We start from the raw sequence: 23,622 nt of genomic DNA, 5'->3' as shown, positions 1-23,622 counted from the left end.
CAGCATCGCTGAGAACGACCATTTTCTAAAAAAAAGTTCCGTCCCGGGTCTTTACGGGTTAAAAAGCCCATCCGCTAGTCGCACTGCAACTTCCGTGCAATTAGCGCACGAGTGCTGTACACGGCTCACGACATTGTTGAGCATCGTTCCCATACTTCCGATGGTACCAGCACATCCTGGATCCCGATGACGAGCGTGAATCTCTTTGGCTTTGTGAAGTAGATCTGCCTTGGTTGTGCTTGGAAGTTTTTAGCCGACGAATTTCCGCTGTAAGGTATTTTATTTGCTCTAAAAATTTGCTATCGTGTCTGGACACTGGTTCGCTGTGTGCTATCCCTGCTGCGGATAACGGATTAGTAGAAATATCCGTGATTTTATCCGCCACTTTCGCGAGTTTTTCAATGGTGCCGTCATGACAAGCTAATACCGGCCGTATTTTTAGCGATAGACGTTGAATCAAAGCATTTTTAGTAGATTGTTGTCAACGCCCAAACCGGCAGACAATTCTCTCATTTTTGCCAAGAGGTGGGGTGGTCGAGGTCTTGGGCTCCTAGCAGCTGTTCGAGGCGACCTTTAGCGGATACCGGGAAACTAAACGTTCTTTGACGGCTTCATACTTATTTTGTTCCGGAGGTGCTGCTACCAAATCATATATATGACAAACGACTGATTGGTCCACTTTCGCCACGATGTGGTAAAACTTAGGCTCATCATTGACGATTTTTGCTAAATGGAATTGTGCCTCGACTTGGGCAAACCACATGACCGGATCTGCTTTCCAAAAATTCGGCAATTTAATAGCGATAGACGCCGTGATGTGGTTTTCGTTTGCATTCGCCATGTTAAGGTTAGATATTGCGTTTAACTAACAACACGAATGACGAGGTAAAATCGCGAAATTTCAATGTTCGCGACGTCGCGGGTCACCAATGGGGCGATCGAACACGAAATTGAACGCTTGTCGAATGTTTTAACTAAGTAAATCTTTATTTTAATCACTCGTTACAAAACTTTTATATTTTTGTGATTTTTTTTTGCCGACGTTTTTGTTTTATCGAATTATACATTAAATCATTTACATCAAGAAAAAAGAATCACACCATAATACTTAGACTATATATCAAATCGCTAATCGTCCTGGTCGTCAATTACCAAAACACGACGTCGTTGTTTAGAATACTTCTGAATGTGGTCATTGCTATCTGTATCTGAATCGTCCGACCGTATACGCTTAATGCGTGCAGCTGTAGCTCCACGGCCACTATCGTGAATATGATCTTCTCCATCGTCGCTGTCGTTTTCCGAGATAAATAGCCGCAACTGCTCATTATCCGACTCCGAGTCGGAAGGCAACAATATGTGTGATTTTGCTTTTTTATTTGATCTGATTTGATCTGAATTTTCATTATCTTCAGTATTGCTTGTTACATGTTTATCTAATAGTAAAGATTTCCCGAACTCGTCATCACTTTCGTTCAACCACTCAATCAGGTTGAATTTTTTTTTAATTTTATTGGTGTTATTCTTTCTGGTGTTGGTTTTATTGCTGTTCGAGGTGACCGACGGATTTTTTTTACTGCTTTTATTTTTCAGTGGCTCACGCATTCCGACATCTAGGTCGCTCCTGCTATACAATAAGTTTGTCTTGTTTCGCCACGAGCTTAACATATCCTCAGACAGTCCTTGTTCTTCCACTTCCATATTGTAATCGGGATTCGCAATAATATCAGTGTCAAACAGTCGTTCTTCATTACGATCTATATCGCACTCCACTGAATCAATGTGAAGATAGTCGCTGTCGTTGAGCAGTTTAACGCGCAAATCGAGCTCAATTCGGTCCATTGTAGCTGGAATGCGCCAGTACGCTTCCTGCGAACGTAAAAGAAAATGGTTGTATTAGTTTATTATAAAGAACCAAAGAGACTAAGGCCGTACTCGAAAAAAATGCATCATTTTTATTTGTGTGTAACTTTTTGTCCGTGGGTAAACATTGATGAAAAGCTGGGTATAACTTGTTTGAAGTGAATTATTGAGATCTAATCGATACAAGAAAAAAATTGCCAGAGAATTTTGCGCGCCGTCATGGAAAATCCGACTGCGACCATGAGATGGATCGGGAGACAACTGAGAATCACCCATACAACTGTGTCTCGGGCGGTAAAATCGTTTATTGAATCTCAGACGAGCGGCGGACTGGAAGTGAAGTAAATCGATGACAAATGACCCTGTGAAGGCTCAGAAGGTGTTGGATTATTCCGAACGTGATCCAAACCTTCCGATTCGCGACGCGGCACTGATGGCAAAGTGTTCCGCTTGGTTGATTCAGCGAACAATGAAACGAGCTGGGCTTCGTGTATTCAAGGTCACGGAAGGCACCGAACCGGCGTGTACAATAAAACACGACGGCCAAATCGCGCACAAGGAAGCTGTATCGAGAGTGGTTAACGAAACCGATGTGTGTGGTTATGTATTACGAAACATACATCAAGGCAGGCGCAAAGCAGATAACGGGGCTTGAGTTCTACGTTGTCAAGTTTCGGTTTGTTGCACCAAAAGACATAAGGAAAAAGACAGTGGGCAAATTCGACATGTGTCAATGCGGTAAACTGAGTAAACCGTACATCACAACGGGTACCATCAACAGCGAAATTTTCCACACCGAGTACCTCTAGAAGCAACTGTTGCTGTTCCTGCGGACCCACGAAGGCAATTTTGGCCGTACCTGGTTTCATACTATTACGCGTGATCGACGTTGGATTGGTACTGAGACAATAACGTTATTTTTGTACCACAAACCGCCAACCCCCCTAATTCACCAGAGACTCGTCCGGTGGAAAGATTTTGGATAATAATGAAGGCCAAAGTTCGAAAATCGTCCGAGGTGTTTAAGGACGAGTTGGAGTTGAAGAAAGAATGGATGATATTGACCAAAAAGGCCGGTTCAACCATTGCACAAAATGTTATGAGGGATCTTAAGAGAAAGGTGCGGGCTTTCAGCGATGGAAGGGAAATTGAATGAAGTAGTTATACAGAAACATAATCCACATATGTATTAGTTCATTCCCTGAAAGTTTCAAGAAAGTCCGACTTAAAACAAATTTTTGGTGAATACTTTTGTCTGGTGCGTTGTTTACGTGTACGGGCAGGTTTTTTTTAACGCGGGGGATACGTACCTCGTAAAAAACGCGTTAATTCGAAAATCCGTATAAAAAACCGCGTTAATTTCAAAATCCGCGTAATAAAACGGCGGTAATTCAAAAATCCGCGTTAAAAAAAATAACGTTAATTAAAAAATCCGCGTAAAGTAAATGAGCAAGAAGGGCTTCAGAAAAAAACCGAGACGCTCTAGAACCAGTATTTAGAATTGCCCTCTTTAACGGTCATTCCGGTTCTTTCGGAGGGCGGAGAGTTTTGTAACTGAGTCTTTTACTAAGTAAACACTTAAACGTATTTGGTTCCAAACCCACGTTAATTCGAAAATTAACGAAAAATTTTGGGAATCAGTGCATCAATTCAAAAAACTACGTAAAAAACGCGTAATTCAAAAATCCGCGTAAAAAAACCTCGTATAAATCCGCGTTTGAAAAACTGCGTACAAAACCTAAATTAATCCACCTAGCGGTGAGACCCATTTTTTCTCATTCGATCTTATTATTTGTTAAAATAGATTTACACCAGCACTTAAACAATACACCTTGATAATTTCTGCTGGATTTGTTATTCATTCTAAACAACAAATTTTTGGTAGCCAACAACACAATTATACCGAACATTTAAAATATAACATTCACACACAGAAGAACATACATTAACACATATACATGCAAATAACATTTACTTAGTAGATTTTGAATAATTTGTGTTGTTCCTTAGGGGCCGTTCAATAAATATGTAAGCAAATAGAGGGGGAGGGGGGTTGTGCAACTTTCTTACGCTATCTTACAAGGGAGGAAGGGGGGGGTGAATTGATTACCTTACGTAAAAAGAAAAAGTGGAAAAATAAACTGTAATTGCTGAACGGCCCCATATACATTAATTTCAATGATCTTATCAGTGAAAATGAAATTCTTTAACGCAGTTGATATTACTGATCGTTTCTGAAATTTAATGTTTATTTTTAATTTATTTTTGGTCAAAAAAAAATTTTTTTTGTACAGTGTATATTTTTTTTATGATGCATTTTTAATTCCCTGCAACTCATTCTCAGACAGTTTTTCTATACAACCAACGGTTTCTGGGCTACAATGCTTCGAATAAAACCTATGCCAAAAGGCATACGCCCTTTTAGAATGTAACTCATGGGTGTAAAAAATCACTCCATCTGTGGAAAATGCTCAGTTTGCTGAGCCAAATACGTGTGCAAAGTTTCATTCAAATCAAAAATGGTCGATTAAATTTTCGCGTATTTCCAGACGATTTGAAATGATTTTGCTCACATAATGATTAAAATAAAAGTCCGATCAACACAAGTGTGGCCCCGAGGGTCAAACTAAGAAAAAATGAAAAATTATAGCTTTTCCTGTGAATTTTTTTCCTTTCTAGGTCAACTATTGTGAGCTTTAGAGCAGCATTTTTTCGATTTTGTCAACCAGTGTTATAATCAAATGAAATAGGTACCTATAAAGCAACTAATCCTTCAATTTAAAACTAAGATTGTTGAAATCAATTATGCCATCTTTGGCAAAACGAGTGAGTTTAAAAAGTTTTCTGAACACGTTTCCTTTCATAACCTTTGAACTACATGTTCAATCATCATGAAATTCGTTAATTTGGGGTTTTGAAGGACTGTCTCATTTGAACCTATTTTGTTAAAATCGGTTGTGGAGTTTCTGAGATAATTGAGTTTCATAACTTTTACATTTTGATACATAACAGACAAAGCTACAGTCCAATTATAATTAAATTCAATAGGGTCTTATCAGGCAATTAGAGCTTTCTATTGCAACTTATTTCGTGAAAATCGGTCCATCCATCTCTGAGAAAAGTGGGGGAGTTCAAAGTCTTAGAAACATGTTTCTTTTCATAGCCTGATTTCCCATTATTATACATGACGGACAAAGTTAAAGTCCAATAGCATTAAAATTCAATAGGGTCTTATGGGGCAACAAGATCTTCCATATGACACTAATTTTGTGAAAATCATTCCAGCCATCTCTGAGAAAAGTGAGTGAGTTTAAACAGTATTTGAAAAACATTTCATTGCATAACTTTGGAACTACATGTCCAATCAATATAAAATTATTTTACAAATGGTTCAAAGAAGCCCATTCTTTTGATACCAAAGAAGCAAAGCAAAGCCTTGGTGCTACATTCCGATTCGGAATCGACCTTCTGTTTATTATACACAGACTCTTTTGATACCAATTTTGTTCAAATCAGTTGTGTAGTTTCTGAGATAATGATGTTTTGTGATTTTCCCATGTTGATACATAACCTCGAAACTTAAAATTCTATTACAATAAAATTCAATAGGGTCTTATTGGACAACTAGACCTTTCAATTGCAATTATTTCCATGGGAATTGATTCAGTCATCTCTGATAAAATTAAGTGAGATTAGGAGAGCGTTACATACATACACACACATACAGAAAATGCTCAGCTCGTCGAACTAAGTCGATTGATATACGAGATTCGACCCTTTGGAGCACTTTTATCCCTTTGGTTTTTTCAGTGATTGCTATACCTTTCTAGAAGAGAGGCAAAAACTGCCTGTACAGGCCTTAAGTGAGGGATTATTCGAAAACATCTGCTGTAGATGTTCACTATGAAAAGACCTTTCAGTAAAAATACTCAGGAATTAGACGTGTGTTCACTTGCGTTGTGTGTTACATATCATTACGGAGTTTCGAAATAGTTTCGAATTTATTGAACACGGAGTAGAATGATTTCCGTAAGTGACGAAAAAGTATTTAACAATAATATGAAAGAAAGAATTATTGTTAAAGAAAGCAAAACCCAGGTGCTGTATTTCGAATTTGAACTATTTCATCTCGAATCAATTGGACGTTCGTAAAGTAAACAAAATTTGTCTAGCAAGTCGTATGTTCGAAATCATAGCACTAACTTAGAAGGTGTCACGTACACTAACGGTTGACTGAAGAGAGCTGCGCAAGCACAAGGCTCCCCAATTACCATTCCTTTACGCTGAATTCAATAATACTTCGGTGTGACTTCCTCTTAGAAAACTAAAGGCCCAGTTACACCCACGGCGTAATGACGCCTTCTCCATACAAAATAGAAGGCGTGATGGCGATCTCGCCTTCTATTTTGTATGGAGAAGGTGTCATTACGCCGTGTGTGTATCTGGGCCTTAAGTTCCTATTATACAGGGTGTCGAAAACCTAGAAAAACCTGCAAAATCAGGGAAAGTCAGGGAATTCATTTTTCGCTCAAGGAAAACTAAAAACTATTTAGGAAAAATTTTTCAACCGAGACGCGGTTTTCACTGCAAAAACTAAAGGTATAATAAAGGTATAAAAGTGCTCAAAAAGGACGGATGTCGTATATCACTCGACTCAGTTCGACGAGCTGAGCATTTTCTGTATGTGTGTGTGTAACGCTCTCCCAATCTCACTCGATTTTCTCAGAGATGGCAAAACCGATTTTCATGCAATTAATTGCAAATGAAATGTATAATTGCCCCATAAGACTCTATTGAATTTTCTTGTAATCGGATTTTTATGTTTGAATGTTTTTTTTTGATTTTTATGTTTAAAAATGTGAAAATAATGAAACATCATTATCTCAGAGAGTACTCAATCGATTTAAACAAAATTGGTTTTAAATGAACGGGCTACCTAAAAAACCCTTAACTTTTAAATATCATGAGGATTGAACATGTGGCTAAAAAGTTATTTACAGAAACGTGATCTGGAGAATGTTTAATCTCACTCATGTTTCTGAGAGATGTCTGGACCGATTTCCACAAAATCAGTGTCATATGGAAGGTCTAGTTGCCCCATAAGAGCCTATTGATTTGTTTTGCAATCGGACCATTACTTTGCCTGTTATGTTTAAGAATGTAAAATCCAGCTATGAAAAGGAACACATTCCGAAAACTACTTGGACTCATTCACTTTTCTCGGAGATGGCTGACCTGATTTCCTCAAAATTAGTGTAAATTAATGAGTCTAGCTGCGTCGTAACACCATGTTGAATTTTACTGTAATCGGACTGTAACTTCGTCTGTAATGTATCGAAATGTGAAAATCACGAAACTTCATTATCTCAGAAAATTTAAAACCGATTTGATCAATATTATTATCATATGAGCGGGCTAGTTAAGGGGTAACTAATGAATTATGATTGAAAACGCGGTTTCAAAGTTTAACTGCCCTATACGTTCCCATTTAATTAGATTATAATCGAACTTATGTATTAAATTAGCAACCGTTATGTATTAAATTGTTAATAAAACAATGAAAGTCTATTATCTCAAAGATTACATGACTTATTGGAACATAACTAGTGTCATACGAACGAGTCATCTCTCAAACTTACAAATAACAAACTTCATAACTATTTGATATGTGGCTCAAAAGCTATGGAAAGAAAAGAAATTCAAAGACTATTTAAAACTATACCTGCTTGGATCGATATATGTGGCCTCAATATAATTTAAAAGTGGTATCGTACTATTTGAACGGTCCAAATTCATTGATTCCTTGCGATGTGATTCAAGTTAAAGTCAAATAACAAATCGTTTGAAATGATTGGTTTTATCGAAATGACAACATCCTCGACTTTTGCCTTCTGTACATCGCCTTAATTCTGAATATATTCATATTGGGTGGTATTCGGTCATTTTCAGCAGATTTTCTGGCATCAATCTGACAACGTAAATACTCATATTGGGAGGTATATAGTTATTTAGGTTGTTTTCCAAAAACTGAAAGTAGTCGTCTTTACATTCAAAATAGTGTCCGGGGTCAATGTTTGGTTTCTATGCATAATCTCAATTACGGAAATATCCATATTGAAAAGGCACATGCTTTATATAACGTGCGTGTAAAATGGGAATTATATCGAAAGTTTGGCGGAGGTGAAAAGCATATCACCCAATGCCGTGTTTGCCAACGTTATGGTTCAAAGTTTGTAACATGGACCAAAAATGCCTCATTTGTGGAGACTCTTCTCACAAAAAGGACACATGTCCTGTGAAAGAGAGTAAAAATTTTCGCTGTGCGAATTGTAACGGCAACCATATGTCGAATTTTTATCAATGCCCAGCCCGTTTAGCAATTGTTAAGGCAAGGCAAGGTAAACAAAATTCAAAAACAAAATTCTCCAAGCGTACCAGTGACGCATAGTTTACCTACTCCTTTGCATACCCGTTTAACTTATGCACATGTGTCAGGTAGTTCGAACATTATACCGCCTAGTGTTGGTAGTTCGAAAATGACCGTCAATATGGGTAAGCAAAACACGCTAGACAATAATTGTACACCTATTACTCCAGCTAATATTGCTGCCGAAAATATTTTTTCTAATGTCAACTGCCTGGGGCCTATTACAGCAGGTAAACTTTCTTTTTTGCAACAGGCAATGTTCGATCTTATGAACGCCATGTTGCAGGCAAAATCAATGTTTGAAGCCATTCAAATAGGCACAAATTTTACTATTAAAATTGTTTCTAATTTAAAATTTAGCAATGATTTTAAATTAAAATATTCACTACACTTTTCACTTTTTATTCACTTTTCACTTGCAAATACGTATTTCGGCACTGACATAGTGCCTTCGTCAGTGCTTATTTGGACTGTTTATTTGGATACAGTCCAAATAAGCATTGACGAAGGCACTATGTCAGTGCCGAAATACGTATTTGCAAGTGAAAAGTGAAAAGTGATAGAATTAAATAGTGAAAGTGAATAAAAAGTGAAAAGTGTAGTGAAAATTTTTCTATCAAGACGCTCGAACATAAGTGAATAAATTAAAATATTAAATTGGAATGCTCGCTCATTGAAGGCCAATGAGAATGAGCTTTTTAATTTTTTAACAGTAAATAATGTGCACATTGCAATTATTACTGAAACATTTTTGAAACCTAACATAAAATTAAAATATGATCCCAATTACGTGGTTCATAGATATGATACGATTCAGGGTTCCGGCGGTGGAGTTGCAACTTTGGGAATTGAAGTTCAAACTGAACTTGGGATTTTATTTATTTCCGCAGCATATTTACCATTTCAATGCACACGCGAGCACAAAAATTATTTTAAAGGTGATTTACAAAAACTCACCAGAAATCGTTCGAAATTTTTTATAATCGGCGATTTTAACGCTAAACATCGTTCATGGAACAATTCTCAAAGTAATTCCAATGGCAAAATTTTATTCAATGATTGTTCTACAGGATACTATTCTATTTTGTCTCCGAATAGTCCTACATGCTTTTCTTCTGTAAGAAACCCTTCAACAATTGATTTGGTGCTTACAGATCAAAGTCATGTATGTAGTGATTTGATCACACATGCTGACTTTGATTCTGACCATCTTCCAATAACTTTTTCTTTATCACATGAATCAGTTTTAAACCCTATGAGCTCTGTTTTTAATTATAACAAGGCTAATCGGGAAAGATAAAAAACTCATATTGAGAGAAATTTCAATAATGAGCTTGATTTGCAAAACGAAGTGAATATTGATTCCGCTTTGGAAGCATTAAAATGTGCAATTGTTGATGCCAGGAATTATTCTGTTCCAAAGGCTCAAATGAAATTTGATTCACCAATAATTGACGAAAATCTTCAACTTCTAATTCGTTTGAAAAATGTCCGCAGACGTCAATATCAACGTTCTCGTGACCCTGTTTTTAAAACTATTTATAAAGATTTACAGGAAGAGATTAAACATAGATTTACTCTTCTGAGAAATAGAAATTTTGAGACTAAAGTTGAAAAATTGAAACCATATTCAAAACCTTTTTGGAAGCTGTCGAAGATTCTTAAGAAACCTTCAAAGCCTATTCCAGTTTTAAAAGATGGTGAACGTTTTCTTGTATCCAATGAACAAAAGGCTCAAAGACTTGCTCAGCAGTTTGAGAGTGTTCATAACTCAAATTTGAATTTTGTGAGTCCAATTGAAAATGAAGTCACACGTCAATTTGATTTAATTTCTTCCCAGAATTTTTTACCTGCAGAAATAATTGAAACTAACTTGAATGAGATTAAATCAATTATTAAAAATTTCAAAAATATGAAAGCACCTGGTGACGATGGAATCTTTAATATACTAATTAAACATCTCCCTGAGAGCACAATGGAATTTTTAGTGAAAATTTTCAATTGCTGCTTCAAAATTGCATATTTTCCCAAATTAGGGAAAAATGCAAAAATTACTCCAATTTTAAAACCGGATAAGAACCCAGCTGAAGTTTCAAGTTATCGACCAATCAGTTTGCTTTCTTCAATAAGTAAACTGTTTGAGAGAATTATTCTTAACAGAATGATGTCACACATCAACGAAAATTCAATTTTTGCAAATGAACAGTTTGGATTTCGCCATGGGCATTCCACAACTCATCAATTGCTCAGAGTTACTAATATGATACGAGCTAACAAATCTGAAGGTTATTCCACTGGAGCTGCTCTTTTAGACATAGAAAAAGCATTCGACAGTGTTTGGCATAAAGGTTTGATTGCGAAATTGCAAACTTTCAATTTTCCAATTTTCCTAATCAAAATTTTAAAAAAATTATCTTACTGATCGAACTCTGCAGGTTGTCTATCAGAATTCAAAATCTGATAGATTGCCTGTCAGAGCAGGTGTACCTCAAGGTTCAGTCTTGGGCCCAGTCCTGTACAACATATTCACTTCAGATCTTCCTGATTTGCCTCCAGGATGCACAAAGTCATTGTTCTGCGATGACACAAGCATTTCCGTAAAAGGAAAAAGTCTTCGTGTCATATGCAGTCGATTGCAGAAAAGTTTAGATATTTTTCCTTCCTACTTGCAAAAGTGGAAAATCTCTCCCAATGCTTCTAAAACTCAAATGATATTTTTTCCGCATAAGCCTAGGGCTTCTTTCCTCAAGCCAAACAATAATCACGTTGTCAAGATGAATGGGGTTATTTTAAGTAGGTCCGACAAGGTTAAGTACTTAAGACTAATTTATGATAAAAAACTTATTTTCAAAGAGCACATTGAGAGTATACAAGCCAAGTGCATCAAATATACGAGATGTTTATATCCTCTCATTAACAGGAATTCTAAACTTTGTTTAAAGAACAAACATTTGATTTACAAACAAATTTTTAGACCAGCAATGCTTTATGCTGTACCGATCTGGTCAAGTTGCTGTTCAACAAGGAAGAAAACGCTCCAAAGTACACTCGAATTACATAGACTTACTGGTGTTGAACCATTAGAAGCTATGTCAAATAAAATTATTAACAATTTTCGACAAAAATCGTTGCAATCCTCAATTGCTACGATAAGCTCTCTTCATAGTCAATAAGTTAGCAATTAAGTTAGTTGTAAGTTTACTTCCCCTTTTCTGACAAGTAGGTTTAAATCCCTACGAATGATAAGTCCTAATTGCGAAAGCAAACAAATCCTAACAATTAAAACTACAAATTTCTAACAGTGTTGAGAAGTCACCATTTGTGATTGGACACACATACTCATTATTTACTAATATTTATCATAAATACTTAAGCTACTAACAAATCCCCCCTTTGAAAAAAATTAAAAAAAATATTTTAGCAAATAATAAGTTCGAATGAGAAAGGCTGGGTCTCACCGCTAGGTGGATTAATTTGGGTTTTAAACGACTCTTCAGCGCAAAAACTGATTTTTCAGTATAAAAGGCTAGTTCGAGACCTTTACGGTTCAGTTTCATATCCGATCAATTTTTTTTTCTCTGGGATTTCAGAGTTGCGTCTATCCACCTTGCACTTTTTTGTGCCGGATCCTCAAAAATATCAGGGAAATTAATGTTATTTCAGGGAAAATCAGGGAATTTCTGTTTAAAAACTTTTTCGCCACCCTGTGTTATAAAAAAGTGACCTCACAGGCATGCTTGTCTTTTCTCCTCTAGAGTGCAGGAGAACATCTTGCACTGCGGAAACAACTGCCGTCGCACTAAAGAGCAAATCAAAGCTTATGCTAGAAGAGAGCGACAAACGATTTACAACGAGCTACCTGAACGCACTTCGGTGAAATCTGAAATCTCTCTCTTGCGAGACAATGAACTATGGTGTACTTTCTCACACGTGTGGACATCACGCACAATAATTACACTGCAGAGCTATCTTCGGTGCGTTTCACAGTTGGTTTCTTGAGCATGGCAGAAGAGGAAAAAAAATTGAAAGAAAAAAAATGGACTGTGTTGCTTGTGCGGCTCGTGCCGGTCGAATTTACTCTGGCGGAATTCGTTTTCGCATTGTAGCTACACGAGGACAACATTTTTGCCCGGTAGGTTTTTTTTCACCTTCCGGACTTCTCGCCAGTGGACACTGTTGTGTATTTCTGCGTTTTCTCTGTAGAGTGATTCACCTCTCTTGTTTCTATCAGATGTGGGGTGAGCTGGAAGTGTGTTTGTCTCTCTGTAAGCTGGTTGAGACATTTTGGAGTGAAGAAAGAAGCAGTGTGGTGAAAGCATTTGCTACACGCAGGAACATACTGGAAGGGAAGTGCGCGGTGAATTTTTTCTCCTCTCCTTTCACATACTGAGGAGAATGACAAGCATGCTCACAGGTAAAATTTCACCATGGATTGGAAATACTTCGTAGGAGGAACGAGTAAGAGTGCAGTAGAACACTATGCGTAAAAGGAAAGGGTAGAAACATTTACAGCTATAACTTCACTAATATTTGATATTTTTATAAATAAATGCTTTTTGCAGTTGAAAAATTGTAGTGTCAAAAAATTTCAACTTTATTACAATAAAAAACACTACATACTAAAATAAATAATCAAACTTATCGCATTTTTCTCGAACGAAAAGGTGTTTAACCACTTTCAATAAACCCGAACAATTGTTTCTTTATATCGCTCACCTAAAGAATACCTCCGACTGGTGAGGTAAGGTAATAGAAAATATAATCGCATAGTGGTGGAAATAAAGAGATAGTTTCTTCATGTGTAAGGTTCACGAAATTTTATGAATCTATCATTTTTCCAACACTCGTTGTTTCTGCAATGCAATAAAAACTGGATATTCTATTACAATCTATCTATTACCATCCCCATCAATCTATTACCATCCCCATTTTTGTAGAATACTTCTTTGTCTATACTGTTACTAAACGTTAGTTTTCGTTTTCTAATATAAACAGAATTTACTTAATGGTCTTAATGGGATGATAATGTAAAGCATAAATAATTACTTACATTTTCGCTTGGGGCTTCAAGTCCTAGCTCAGTCAGTAGATTTTTAAACTGAGTGTTATCTAAAGCTTCTCGTTGGAATTGCATGATCGGCACAAGTGGCACTCCATCGTCACGGTCTTCAGAGTCGTCTTGATAATCCTCATAGGCTTCAGAAAACGACTCAGCTAGCCATTCTATAGCTTCTTTGAAAGAACCCTCTAGCTCCTTCAAAAGAACGTGGAAACGTTTATTATTTAATATGCTCAATTTTGGGACAGCGAATCTAGATTGCGACTTTACAGGTTTGTATTCTGAAAAATCATTATCCGACTCGGACTCTGAGTCACTTAATGCATCGTTCTTTGATCTAGATTTTTTAGGTTTAATTTCCGATTTATCCGCAATAAGACCGATTGTAACCATTCGATTCAGTATAGACTGCTTTGAACGCACACCATCAAATTCACTGACAATAATTGAAAGCACATTTTCATTCAGCCGGTATTCGTCGTACAATTTTCGCAATTTTTCGTCTTGTTCTTGTGTCCATAGATTTTTATTGAGAGCCATAGCATTACTTTTTTTAGTTGGCGCTTTGAATATGAGCCCAAGTTCTTTGAGTTTCTTGATAACGGTTCGACGCGTGCGGTGTTTGTCAATGAGGTTATCCAATATCCAATCGATGACGTCTGTTAAATAAGAATGGTAAAAAGAAGAAAATAAAGGTTTTTTGAAAAGAATTATGAAGAAACGGTACTGTATCAATTGTTCTTATAGTTAGTAAATAATAACACCATATTGCCAAACAGATCTCGGGTCGGCTCAAGAGAAAACCGAGCAAATAGGTTCACTAAACTTTAGTTAAACGAAGCCGTTTCTAGGGAGAATAACATTTACTTTAATTTTTTCTAACAACTTGACGTCACGTACATCGTTGTAATTCACTCCACTATTACGAGACTACGCTAAGGTATGCTTTGTAACAGCTACAGCACGGCATAGCATTACCAGTGTAATAAACAAAATAAATATAATAGGGGCAAGCTACCATCATACAAGCAGCTCGGTCTAGAATGAAAAGATAAATTATTCATTCGCTGCTAACGAGTGAGAGAATAAAGTGTTTCAGTATTTTAAAGGTTTTTACAAACAGCACCACCAGCAGCAAATTCAAGTTAAATTTTCGAACCGTGTAATAAAAGCAATAGTATTGTTACGAGCTTCTTGTAGCTTATAGATAACAATGAACAACACAGGTGCACTCCGAAAGTTCAAACCGGCAAAAATGGATGATTATAGCTATTCAACCATTCCTGTGAATTTGGGTGTCCCTAGCCATTTTTTTCAGAGACTTAAATGAGTTTTCTCGTAATGATGAAAAAAAAACTAAGGCAGTTAATTGAGTTGGATAAATTTCCAATTAATGGTAATTATATTATCTTATTTGCAAAAAACTCCTACTTCTACTTCAGATAACCGGAACATTCGCCATGGCGAAACACGAAAACATACGTGTAGGCATGTTTTTAAGCTCTTTCTTCGTTTTTTTTTATTAATTCCTTCTCCGTTTTCACGACAAAATTGTTGGAATAGATCTTGCACTTCGTTTGCCCAGAAATTCTCGATGGGAAGCAGCTGGGGGACGTTGGGCGGATTCGCCGACTTCGATACCACATCGATATTCAGCCGCTCCATCTCTTCTAACGATCGCTTCGAGTAGTGGGCCGACGCTAAATCTGGCCAGAAATTTCCCTGTTCACGGCCAGCCCGGAGCGAAAGAAGAGCAACTTTGACATCCCTTTCTCGCTGATTGTCAGCCACAGCCGCACCTTCTTGGGGAACTTGGTCTGTGAAAAAAACTTCACCTCACTTCCTTCGTGGGGGAGGTAAAATCCATCCATCCAGGGTGAGATAGATCTCGTCGTCCATCACCACTGCCACGTCGCAATTCGCCGGGGAAAACGACTTGACCATCTTATTCAACCGCTGTCGCTGCGTCATTGCCTGCAGCTCCGAGACCAAAGGACTGTCGCTTCCCGACATGTATGTCCATGTTCTCCAGATACTTTTTCACTGTTTTAACGCATACACCAACCTCCCGGCCAAGTGCACGCAGCGATGTAGCCACTTTTCCCTCGGTCTGCATAAGAGGAAGCATCCTTTGAATCTTCTTGTCGCTCGGGGTCGTTGGCCGTCCGGAACCGGGCTTTCTTTCGATGCTCTGATCGTTGTCCAATAGTGTCAAGATGCTGTAGATGCCGGAACGGGCATACCCGGCGTCCACAAAGTGCCGCACGCTGTCCATTTTTGACGCGGCGGGGTACCGTTCTTTAAACGTGCACACTTCTGAACGGAGTAGCTTAACTTTTTTCGCCATCACAGTTAACCCAGTAAACCCATGAAAAATCGGCAAACGTTAATAAATTTCTGCATACAGTCGAATCCCTTTATAGCGACATCGCAAGGGACGTTATAGCGAAATGTCCAGGCCTTAGACGCGCCTATGATTTTGCATGTGGCTTTTTTGTGGCTCCATTTTCATTTCGAACCCACCGTGGCTCCAATATTTTGCTTGTCATTTTTCGGCCATAAAAATAGGCCTGGAAATGTCGCAATAATACGAAGAATTTGTGTACACGGTGACAAAAAAGTCCGGTCACACTTTTTTGGGGTCGCCTGTAGCCTACACGTTGCATCTCTCTGGTGCCATCTATATGTCAAATGAAAGGGTTAACTTTGCTGCCCAAAGTGGCAGAGTTTCGTTTCTGTGCAGTTGGTTTACATTGAGTTGTGAGCCATGGCTAAGTTAAGAGCAGCTGTTATCGCTGAATATGTGAAAGGGTACAAACCCGGACACATATTCAAACACCTAAAACCGCTCGGAATCAACCGGAAATTCGTGTACCGGACCATAAATCGGTACCTAGAGACCGGAGGCACCGAGGACAAGGCACGATCTGGACGACCAAGGTTTATGAGAACTCCAAGGCTGAAAAAGATTATACGAGACCGGATTCGCCGGAATCCCGCCCAATCTGCACGGAAACTGGCCAGGAACCTTAAAATGAACCGAAAATCAATCCGCCTGCTTCTGCGCAAGGATTTAAAACTTACACCGTACAAAAAACAGGTGGTTCATGGGGTTACCAAAGCTACAAAGGACAAGAGGTACCAACGGTCGCGGGAGTTGCTCGGTTGGCGCGCAGATAACGAGATTTTTTTTTTCGGACGAGAAGCTGTTCGTTTTGGAGCGAACAGTCAATCGCCAAAATGATCGAGTTTGGAGTGTAAGCCTCCAGCAAGCTCCTGCGGACAGGCTGAACGTTTTCCGGTTCCAAAAGAAGACGTCAGTGATGGTTTGGGGAGCCATTTACAAGAGAGATAAACAGCCTCTTATTTTTATCGATAAAGGGGTCAAAATCAACGCAGCGTATTACCTGGACACGGTTTTGAATAAAAATGTTCTGCCTCAAGCTGAACTATTGTTTGAAGACGATTACTACTGCTTCCAGCAAGATGGCGCCTCATCCCACACCGCAAAGGTTGTTTAGGCGTGGTGTGAGGAAAACTTGACCGATTTCATTTCGAAGAATGAATGGCCTCCGTCGTCTCCGGATCTGAATTCACTGGATTATTTCGTGTGGGGATACATGATGTCGAAGCTGAACGACTATAAAATAACAAATTTGGAGCAATTCAAGCGAGTTATCACGAAAATCTGGGACGAGCTGCCGATGGGGCACGTGCGCGCCGCTTGCGACGACTTTCCGAGACGTCTGAAGCTGGTTCGATCAGAGAAAGGTGGTGCAATTCCGAGATATCGTCTGTGAAGTATCTTTATGAGTTACTGAATAAAGCTATGAAAGCCAGATTCAGATTTTCTTCTTATCCTATGAAATATTGAGATTTTCCTGTGTGACCGGACTTTTTTGTCACCCTGTATATGTAGAACAGAAGGTACCGTTGAGAATGTCGTTATAAATTCAGCAATGTCGTTATATAGGGATTCGACTGTACTATTGTCGCAATAAAGAATGGCATGTATAAGTTTTGGTATGCCGTTATCACCCCTATGGCTTCGCGCCATGTTCCAAGGGCTAACATCTCAACTAGAGCGTCTTACCCTGGACGTCCCGGGATTGATTTCCCGGGAAATTTCAATTTCCCGGAATTCACGAATCCCGGGAAATAGTTATTCAAATCCCGGGAAGTATTTTCTTCAATAAGAAATATTGAAAAATCGATTTAAAATTACCGACTCTGTACACTTTTGTGCAATGGTGAATGAAATTGTACAGCCATGTGCTCAAGAATTACTTTTATTCCCCTCTAATATATTTTGATTCGTGTAAGAAATGCGATTTGCGCATTAGAAGACATTTAACGCACATTTATTTCATCATCATGCGACGATTCGAAAAATACTATTCTTCCAACGCACAAAGACTAGATTGGAGAAAGTAGAATATGAAAGAACTTTAACAAGTGATCGTAGTTTATAGTAAATGCGATTGAGGAAAAGAATATTCCATACCAACGCACACTCATTATTCATCAATTAATCATCACGCCACGACGCAAGGAGTAGGATAAATGCTTGCGCCAACGAAAAGAAACCATTGTTTTACACACATTAGACAAGATTGTGGAGAGTAAAATATGAAAGGATTTGCACAAGTGATCGTAGTTCATAGGATTGAAGAATGGAATATGCCATACCAACGCACTCTCATTATTCATCATTTCATCATCACGCCACGACGCAAGGAGTAGGAGAAATTGTAGCACCAATGAAAAGAATCCATTGTTTTACAACACATAGACTAGATTCGGGAAAGTATAATATGAAAGGATTTGCACAAGTGATCATAGTTCATTAGAAATGCGATTGAGAAAAGCAATATGCTACACCAACGCATTCTATTCATTCATCATTTCATCCTCGCGCGAAGACGCAAGAAGTAGGCAAATTCCTTGCACAATTTAAAGATCGCCATTGTATCACCACGCGAGAACGAGACTGGAAAAAACAGAATCAGCGCATATGAAAGGACGTGCACAAGCGATCGTAGTTTATAAGTTTGATTGCAGCTTCTACAACTTCTAATTAGAGATTCCGCACTTGAATGAAAACAGTTAATAGTTTGTCACCTTCGTAAAAAACAAGTCGTGAAAAATCGTATTGAAAAAGGTTTGTCTGTCATCCAGCAGCAGTTTCGAATCTATTATTACAGTTAACTATTCATTATTGCAGAAATGGCAGGAGTCTGGTAATATTTCAAGAAGTTGCCCGGCGATTACGAAGCGCAATGCTTGAAATGTCCGCAACAACTCTCGTGCAAGGGTTCATCTACCAGTAACCTTTTACGACACTTGCAGAACAAACACAAAATCACCATAAAACGACTGAAGAAACGGTAACTACACACCCGAATCCTCGTAAAGTGTCGAAGCTAAGTAGTCCTCCTGCAGGATCTTCGTAGATGCAGTTTGTGAAACAAAAATTACCAGCCAAACTAATGAACTTTATTAAATTTTTCGAGAATTGATCATCTTTTTATATTGTTTTAGGAATTCGATTCCTTTTCTCATTTTATGTGACAGAAATAAATTCTAAATTAAATAAATTGCAGTTATTTTACGTTTCTTTCAAAATTTCTTTTACATCCTGGGATTCCGGGATTTCCCGGTAAATCATATTTATATATCCCGAATCCCGGGAAGCTATGAACAGTCGGGAAATGGACGCTCTAAATTCTCAACGTATGTGTAAACGAGATAGCATATCACTGCCACTTTTCATACGCCTTTATCTGACAGCTGACAGCGGGCACAAATGAGTTTGAGCCGAGGACATGAGTTCATTGTCATTCACTGTTACACGGTATAGAAATGTCAATAGCTCGGCCGTTATAGAGGAAGATCGTAATAGTGAAATGTCGCAATGAAACGAAGAATTTAAGCACAAAACTGAGAAACCGTTGAGAATGTCGCTATAGTGAGATTTGTCGTTAAAACAAACATCGTTTTAGAGGGATTCAACTGTATCTTAATAAATCCAACTTCAAAACATCGGAACGGCAGAGTTGAAAATCATGAATATTCCGAATACAGTGTACAGTACAAATGTGTGAAAAAAGTGTAAATTCTAAAACTAAACGGCTCTTTGATAACCATGAAATTGTTTTCGAAAGATGATTTCCATCCCAAACGCCCTATCGTCCAAATTCGAGTGCCTAGGTTTGAATAAAAGTTTTATCATACATCTTTAACTTAGCAGACTGAGTATTTTCGCGGATGGAAAAATTTTTTAGACTCAAAAATAAATTTTTTGAAGGATATATGTATTACACTTTATTAAAAGCACTGTACTGCCGGTAACCGCAAGTCAGTCCCATCTGTAAAAAAGTTAAAACGAGAAAACAGCTTCGAAAGATATTTTATTCACGCTCAGTTATCACCAGTGGTGGGCACCATTCCGCTAATTCGCTAAAACGCTAATTAGCGACGCTAATTTTCAGTTAGCGGTTTAGCGGTTTCGCTAATTTTTGAGCTGATTAGCGAACTGTTAGCGTCGCTAGAATTTTGACCTTCGAAACGCTAATCGCTAATTCGCTAAATTTGTAGAGAAGCGACAAAAAAATATTTACAAAATTTGTGAGTTGCTGATGGCGTACATAAATTGATTCGAACGATGAACGTACTTTACGGCGAAAATTACTTTATAACGTATGTTTCATTCAAGAAACGTTCATTTGTCTCAACTGTCTAGTGTTTCTCTCTTTACGACATAAGTGCAAGTCAGTCTTTTTACCATAGAATGGGGTTCCATTTAGCGTACAAGCCACTAGAGCATCCTGGAATTATGGTAACTTCTTCGATTCAAATAATAATTGTGTTGTTTATGGAAAAAATTTTAGAGTAGATTTTTTTACATACAAGCAAAACCAATTTTGCTGCTCCTTGTTTTTAATTAAATCCTCAAGCACATACTAACAGACGTAATATTGGAACCTAGCTTCATTGTCACGAAAAAAACCATCATTTCAAATTTCTACTGAAGCGATGCGCTACCGGCTTGATTACTCCGCTTTGTCATCTTTCCCACCTCTCACTCTCTACAGGCAACTTTCCATCTGCATGGAAGTTCTCGTATATGTTTCCGGTTTCCAAAAAAGATGACAAGAGAAACGTCGATGATTCCCGCGGAATCTCCGCCGGGAATGCAGTCTCAAAACTGTTCGAATTGGTCGTGATGGAACCGATTTTTTATCATTGTAAGTCTCTTATCTCTGATACGCAGCATGGATTCAAGCCAAAGCGTTCAACAACAACGAATCTTCTAACGTTCACCTTATTTGCAATGGATATTATGTCTGAAGGGCACCAAACCGATGCTATATACACTGATTTGCAGGCAGCCTTCGATAAAATTAATCACAACATTACCATTGAAAAACTCGACCGAATTGGATTTGGCGGAAACATTTTACGCTGGCTTCAATCGTATCTTGCGTATCGGCACATCATGGTAAAAATTGGAGACAACAGATCGCAAGAATTTCATGCTTCTTCCGGAATCCCACAAGGTAGTCACCTTTAATCTTCATCCTCTACTTCAACGATGTGAACTGCATTCTCAGTCGCCCCAGAATATCTTTTGCCGACGACATGAAAATTTACGCCAAAGTGCTGATAGCATATCTGCTATACCGTTGCCGCAGCCTCGCGAAATTTGGGAATGATAATGAGAATGGCCAAAATTTCAGGGACGTGTATTGCAAAAGTCTATATTGCTCATTAGTTCGCTCGACGCTAGAATACTGTTCAGAAGTGTGGAGCCCTCATTCCTTTAATGGTGCCAACAGAATCGAAGCAATTCAGCGGAGATTTGTACGTTTTGCTCTTCGACATCTACCTTGGAACGATCCTCACCAGCTCCCCAGTTATGAAAATCGCGCGCAGCTCATCGGCCTTGACTCCTTGAAAGTAAGACGTGATCTTTCACGAGCTATGTTAATTGCTGATACCCTGATGGCGAGAACCGACTGTGCTGTAAAACTGGGCAATATCAATCTAATCATTAATTCCAGAGTCGTTCGGAATAACCTTGTCCTGCGAATTCCTTTCGTCGTACAAATTATGGGGCAAACGGAGCTCTTAGTGGACTTCAGCGCGTTTTCAATAGTGTATTTTCCGTTTTCGACTACCATCTACCTCGCTCTAGTATTAGGAGTAATTTTTTAAATATATATTGAGTCTGTTGATGTTGAACGAATAAATAAATAAAATTTACAGTTAAACCACAGTCATTGCGTGACAGCGTCGTCTAGGGAGCTGTCATGCAGTCTGATATATTTTTGTGGTTCTCAGTTTGACACATGCACGTACACTAGCACTGCTTTTTTACAGAAACTACTGTTATCTCCCAAACGAAGAATTGATTCAGAACTTGCTAGAAATGTCTGTTGGTCTGTGTCTCAAGTTTGAAGATCGTATTGCAAACTTCGAACCTCTCATTATAAAGAGCATTCAAAAGTAATTATTTTCGTTTGTTTTTATGAGCTATAAATATGGCCATATGACAATCTACGTGTTAAAAAGTTAGCGATTAGCGAAAGTTCCGCTAATATGGGTTTAGCGTTTAGCGTTTAGCGATTATCGAGCTAAATATTCCAGCTAGCGAATTATCGATTGGCGTCGCTAAATTTTCAGTTAGCGGTGCCCACCACTGGTTATCACTTATTTAAGATGAATTATTTTGACAATATTCATGCTAAAATATAGTTTGCATCCTAGCCTGCACTAATTACGTTGTAAAAACCATTGATATAATTGATTTTATGATAAAAACCTTGAGTGTGACTGACTTGCCGTTACATTCTACACCGAAGAGAAAAAAGTAACCGCAAGTCAGTCACATTGCCATGTTGAAACTATAGTGCGTGTTGACGTGTTGTTATTCGTTGCCGTGGAAAACTGTCAATCCTTCGCTGTTAGGAAGTGTATGTCCATGTGAACCTTTTGAGAACGTCGTTTTGTCGACGTTGGAAAATCTCATGATGTACGGAACCGATGAAAGCTTATCCGGTGAGGACTCGGATAAAAAAACTGAAGCCGGGACTGCAGTTGGTTCATCCGACAACAAATGTCAAGATGATCCAAATCCATTTGAGGTTCGAGCATCACCTTTGGAGATTTCTTGGAACGATTCCCTGGATTCTGATGGAAGTTTTTTCGATACTCAAGATTTTGCGGATAGATCTACGAAGAAGCGAACCAAGAAAAAAAATTGACTTGGATTCGTATTAGCAGAAAATCGCTCCACATAAATTCATCACCAATTCGAACTAAAAAATAATCCCAATAATTGGGTCCTAAAGTTTTAAACGGTTTTCTGATTTTTATATATCAACTGGGAGAGTGCAATTTTCTGAGCAAAACGTGATTTTTAAAAAATGTTTATCATTTTCCTTTGATTTTTAAATGAAGGATAAAAATCTGCTCGAAATGCCTTAAATGACAGTTCTCTCATATACCGTACATGGGCGAAACGTCATCTAAGACCATTCGAGCAGTTGTTTTATTCTTCATTTAAAAATCGAAGGAAAACGATAAACGTTTTTTGAAAATCACGTTTTGCTCAGGAAACGCGGCTTTTTCAAATGATATATAAAAACCGGTATAGCTTTAGGACCCAATTGATAATTATTACAAGATAACTTATTTTCATCTAAACGGTCGTATCGAACTCTTTTTTACTCCCCATTCATTTTACTGTTGTATTATCCTTTTTTTTTCGTAAATCGGGTCTGACTTTCGGTTATTTTTCTTCTGGGATTGACTTGCGGTTACTTTGCCTAATGTGACAATTCGACTTGGTATTGATTTCCACTTTTTTGAACAAACCACTATTTTTTATCGGTACATCTGAAAATATACTCAAAGCTAGGCCAAAATACGACGCTAACTCAAAATTGACAAAATTACAGATGAGACTGACTTGCGATTACCGGCAGTGTAGCTCTGAACCATCTTGTTGTAAAGAAAAACTGTCTCGAATAGACAGTCAGTTTTGATTTGTGAATGAAGAGTTTATTTTTTTTTTATTAAAACCTGAAGTTACAATAAAACTAGCGGTAAAAAGTCTAGGATGGAGAATGTGAGACAATTTTTTTATTGAAGATATATTTTTCGTGATTTTTTCAATTGCAAAATCTTTAACAATAACTGTATGAAATATAGGGTGGTCTAACCGGTAATACCCAAACCGGTAAAACCGATTTTTTTAATACCGGCCGGT

General features: G+C 38.0%; 1 protein-coding gene across 2 annotated transcripts in view; it reads right to left on the bottom strand.

Moving 5' to 3' along the window:
• Positions 1-791: 791 nt before the first annotated feature.
• LOC129717836 (protein timeless homolog) overlaps positions 792-23,622 on the bottom strand; it is a 279,468-nt gene continuing 256,637 nt past the window's right edge. The window contains exons 14-15 of one of the 2 annotated variants that reach the window (XM_055668038.1): positions 13,341-14,008; positions 792-1,869 (exon numbers count right to left, since the gene is read on the bottom strand). In XM_055668038.1, coding sequence (XP_055524013.1) covers positions 1,129-1,869; positions 13,341-14,008 — 1,409 coding nt within the window. In that variant the 3' untranslated portion in view covers positions 792-1,128. The remainder of the gene's footprint in view (positions 1,870-13,340; positions 14,009-23,622) is intronic. The other variant, XM_055668039.1, reaches the window with a different exon arrangement.

Source organism: Wyeomyia smithii, chromosome 1, assembly GCF_029784165.1.
Source record: "Wyeomyia smithii strain HCP4-BCI-WySm-NY-G18 chromosome 1, ASM2978416v1, whole genome shotgun sequence".
NCBI classification, from domain to species: Eukaryota; Metazoa; Arthropoda; class Insecta; order Diptera; family Culicidae; genus Wyeomyia; species Wyeomyia smithii.
Note: the sequence above shows the minus strand (reverse complement) of the source record. Positions and strands in the feature narration are given on the sequence as shown.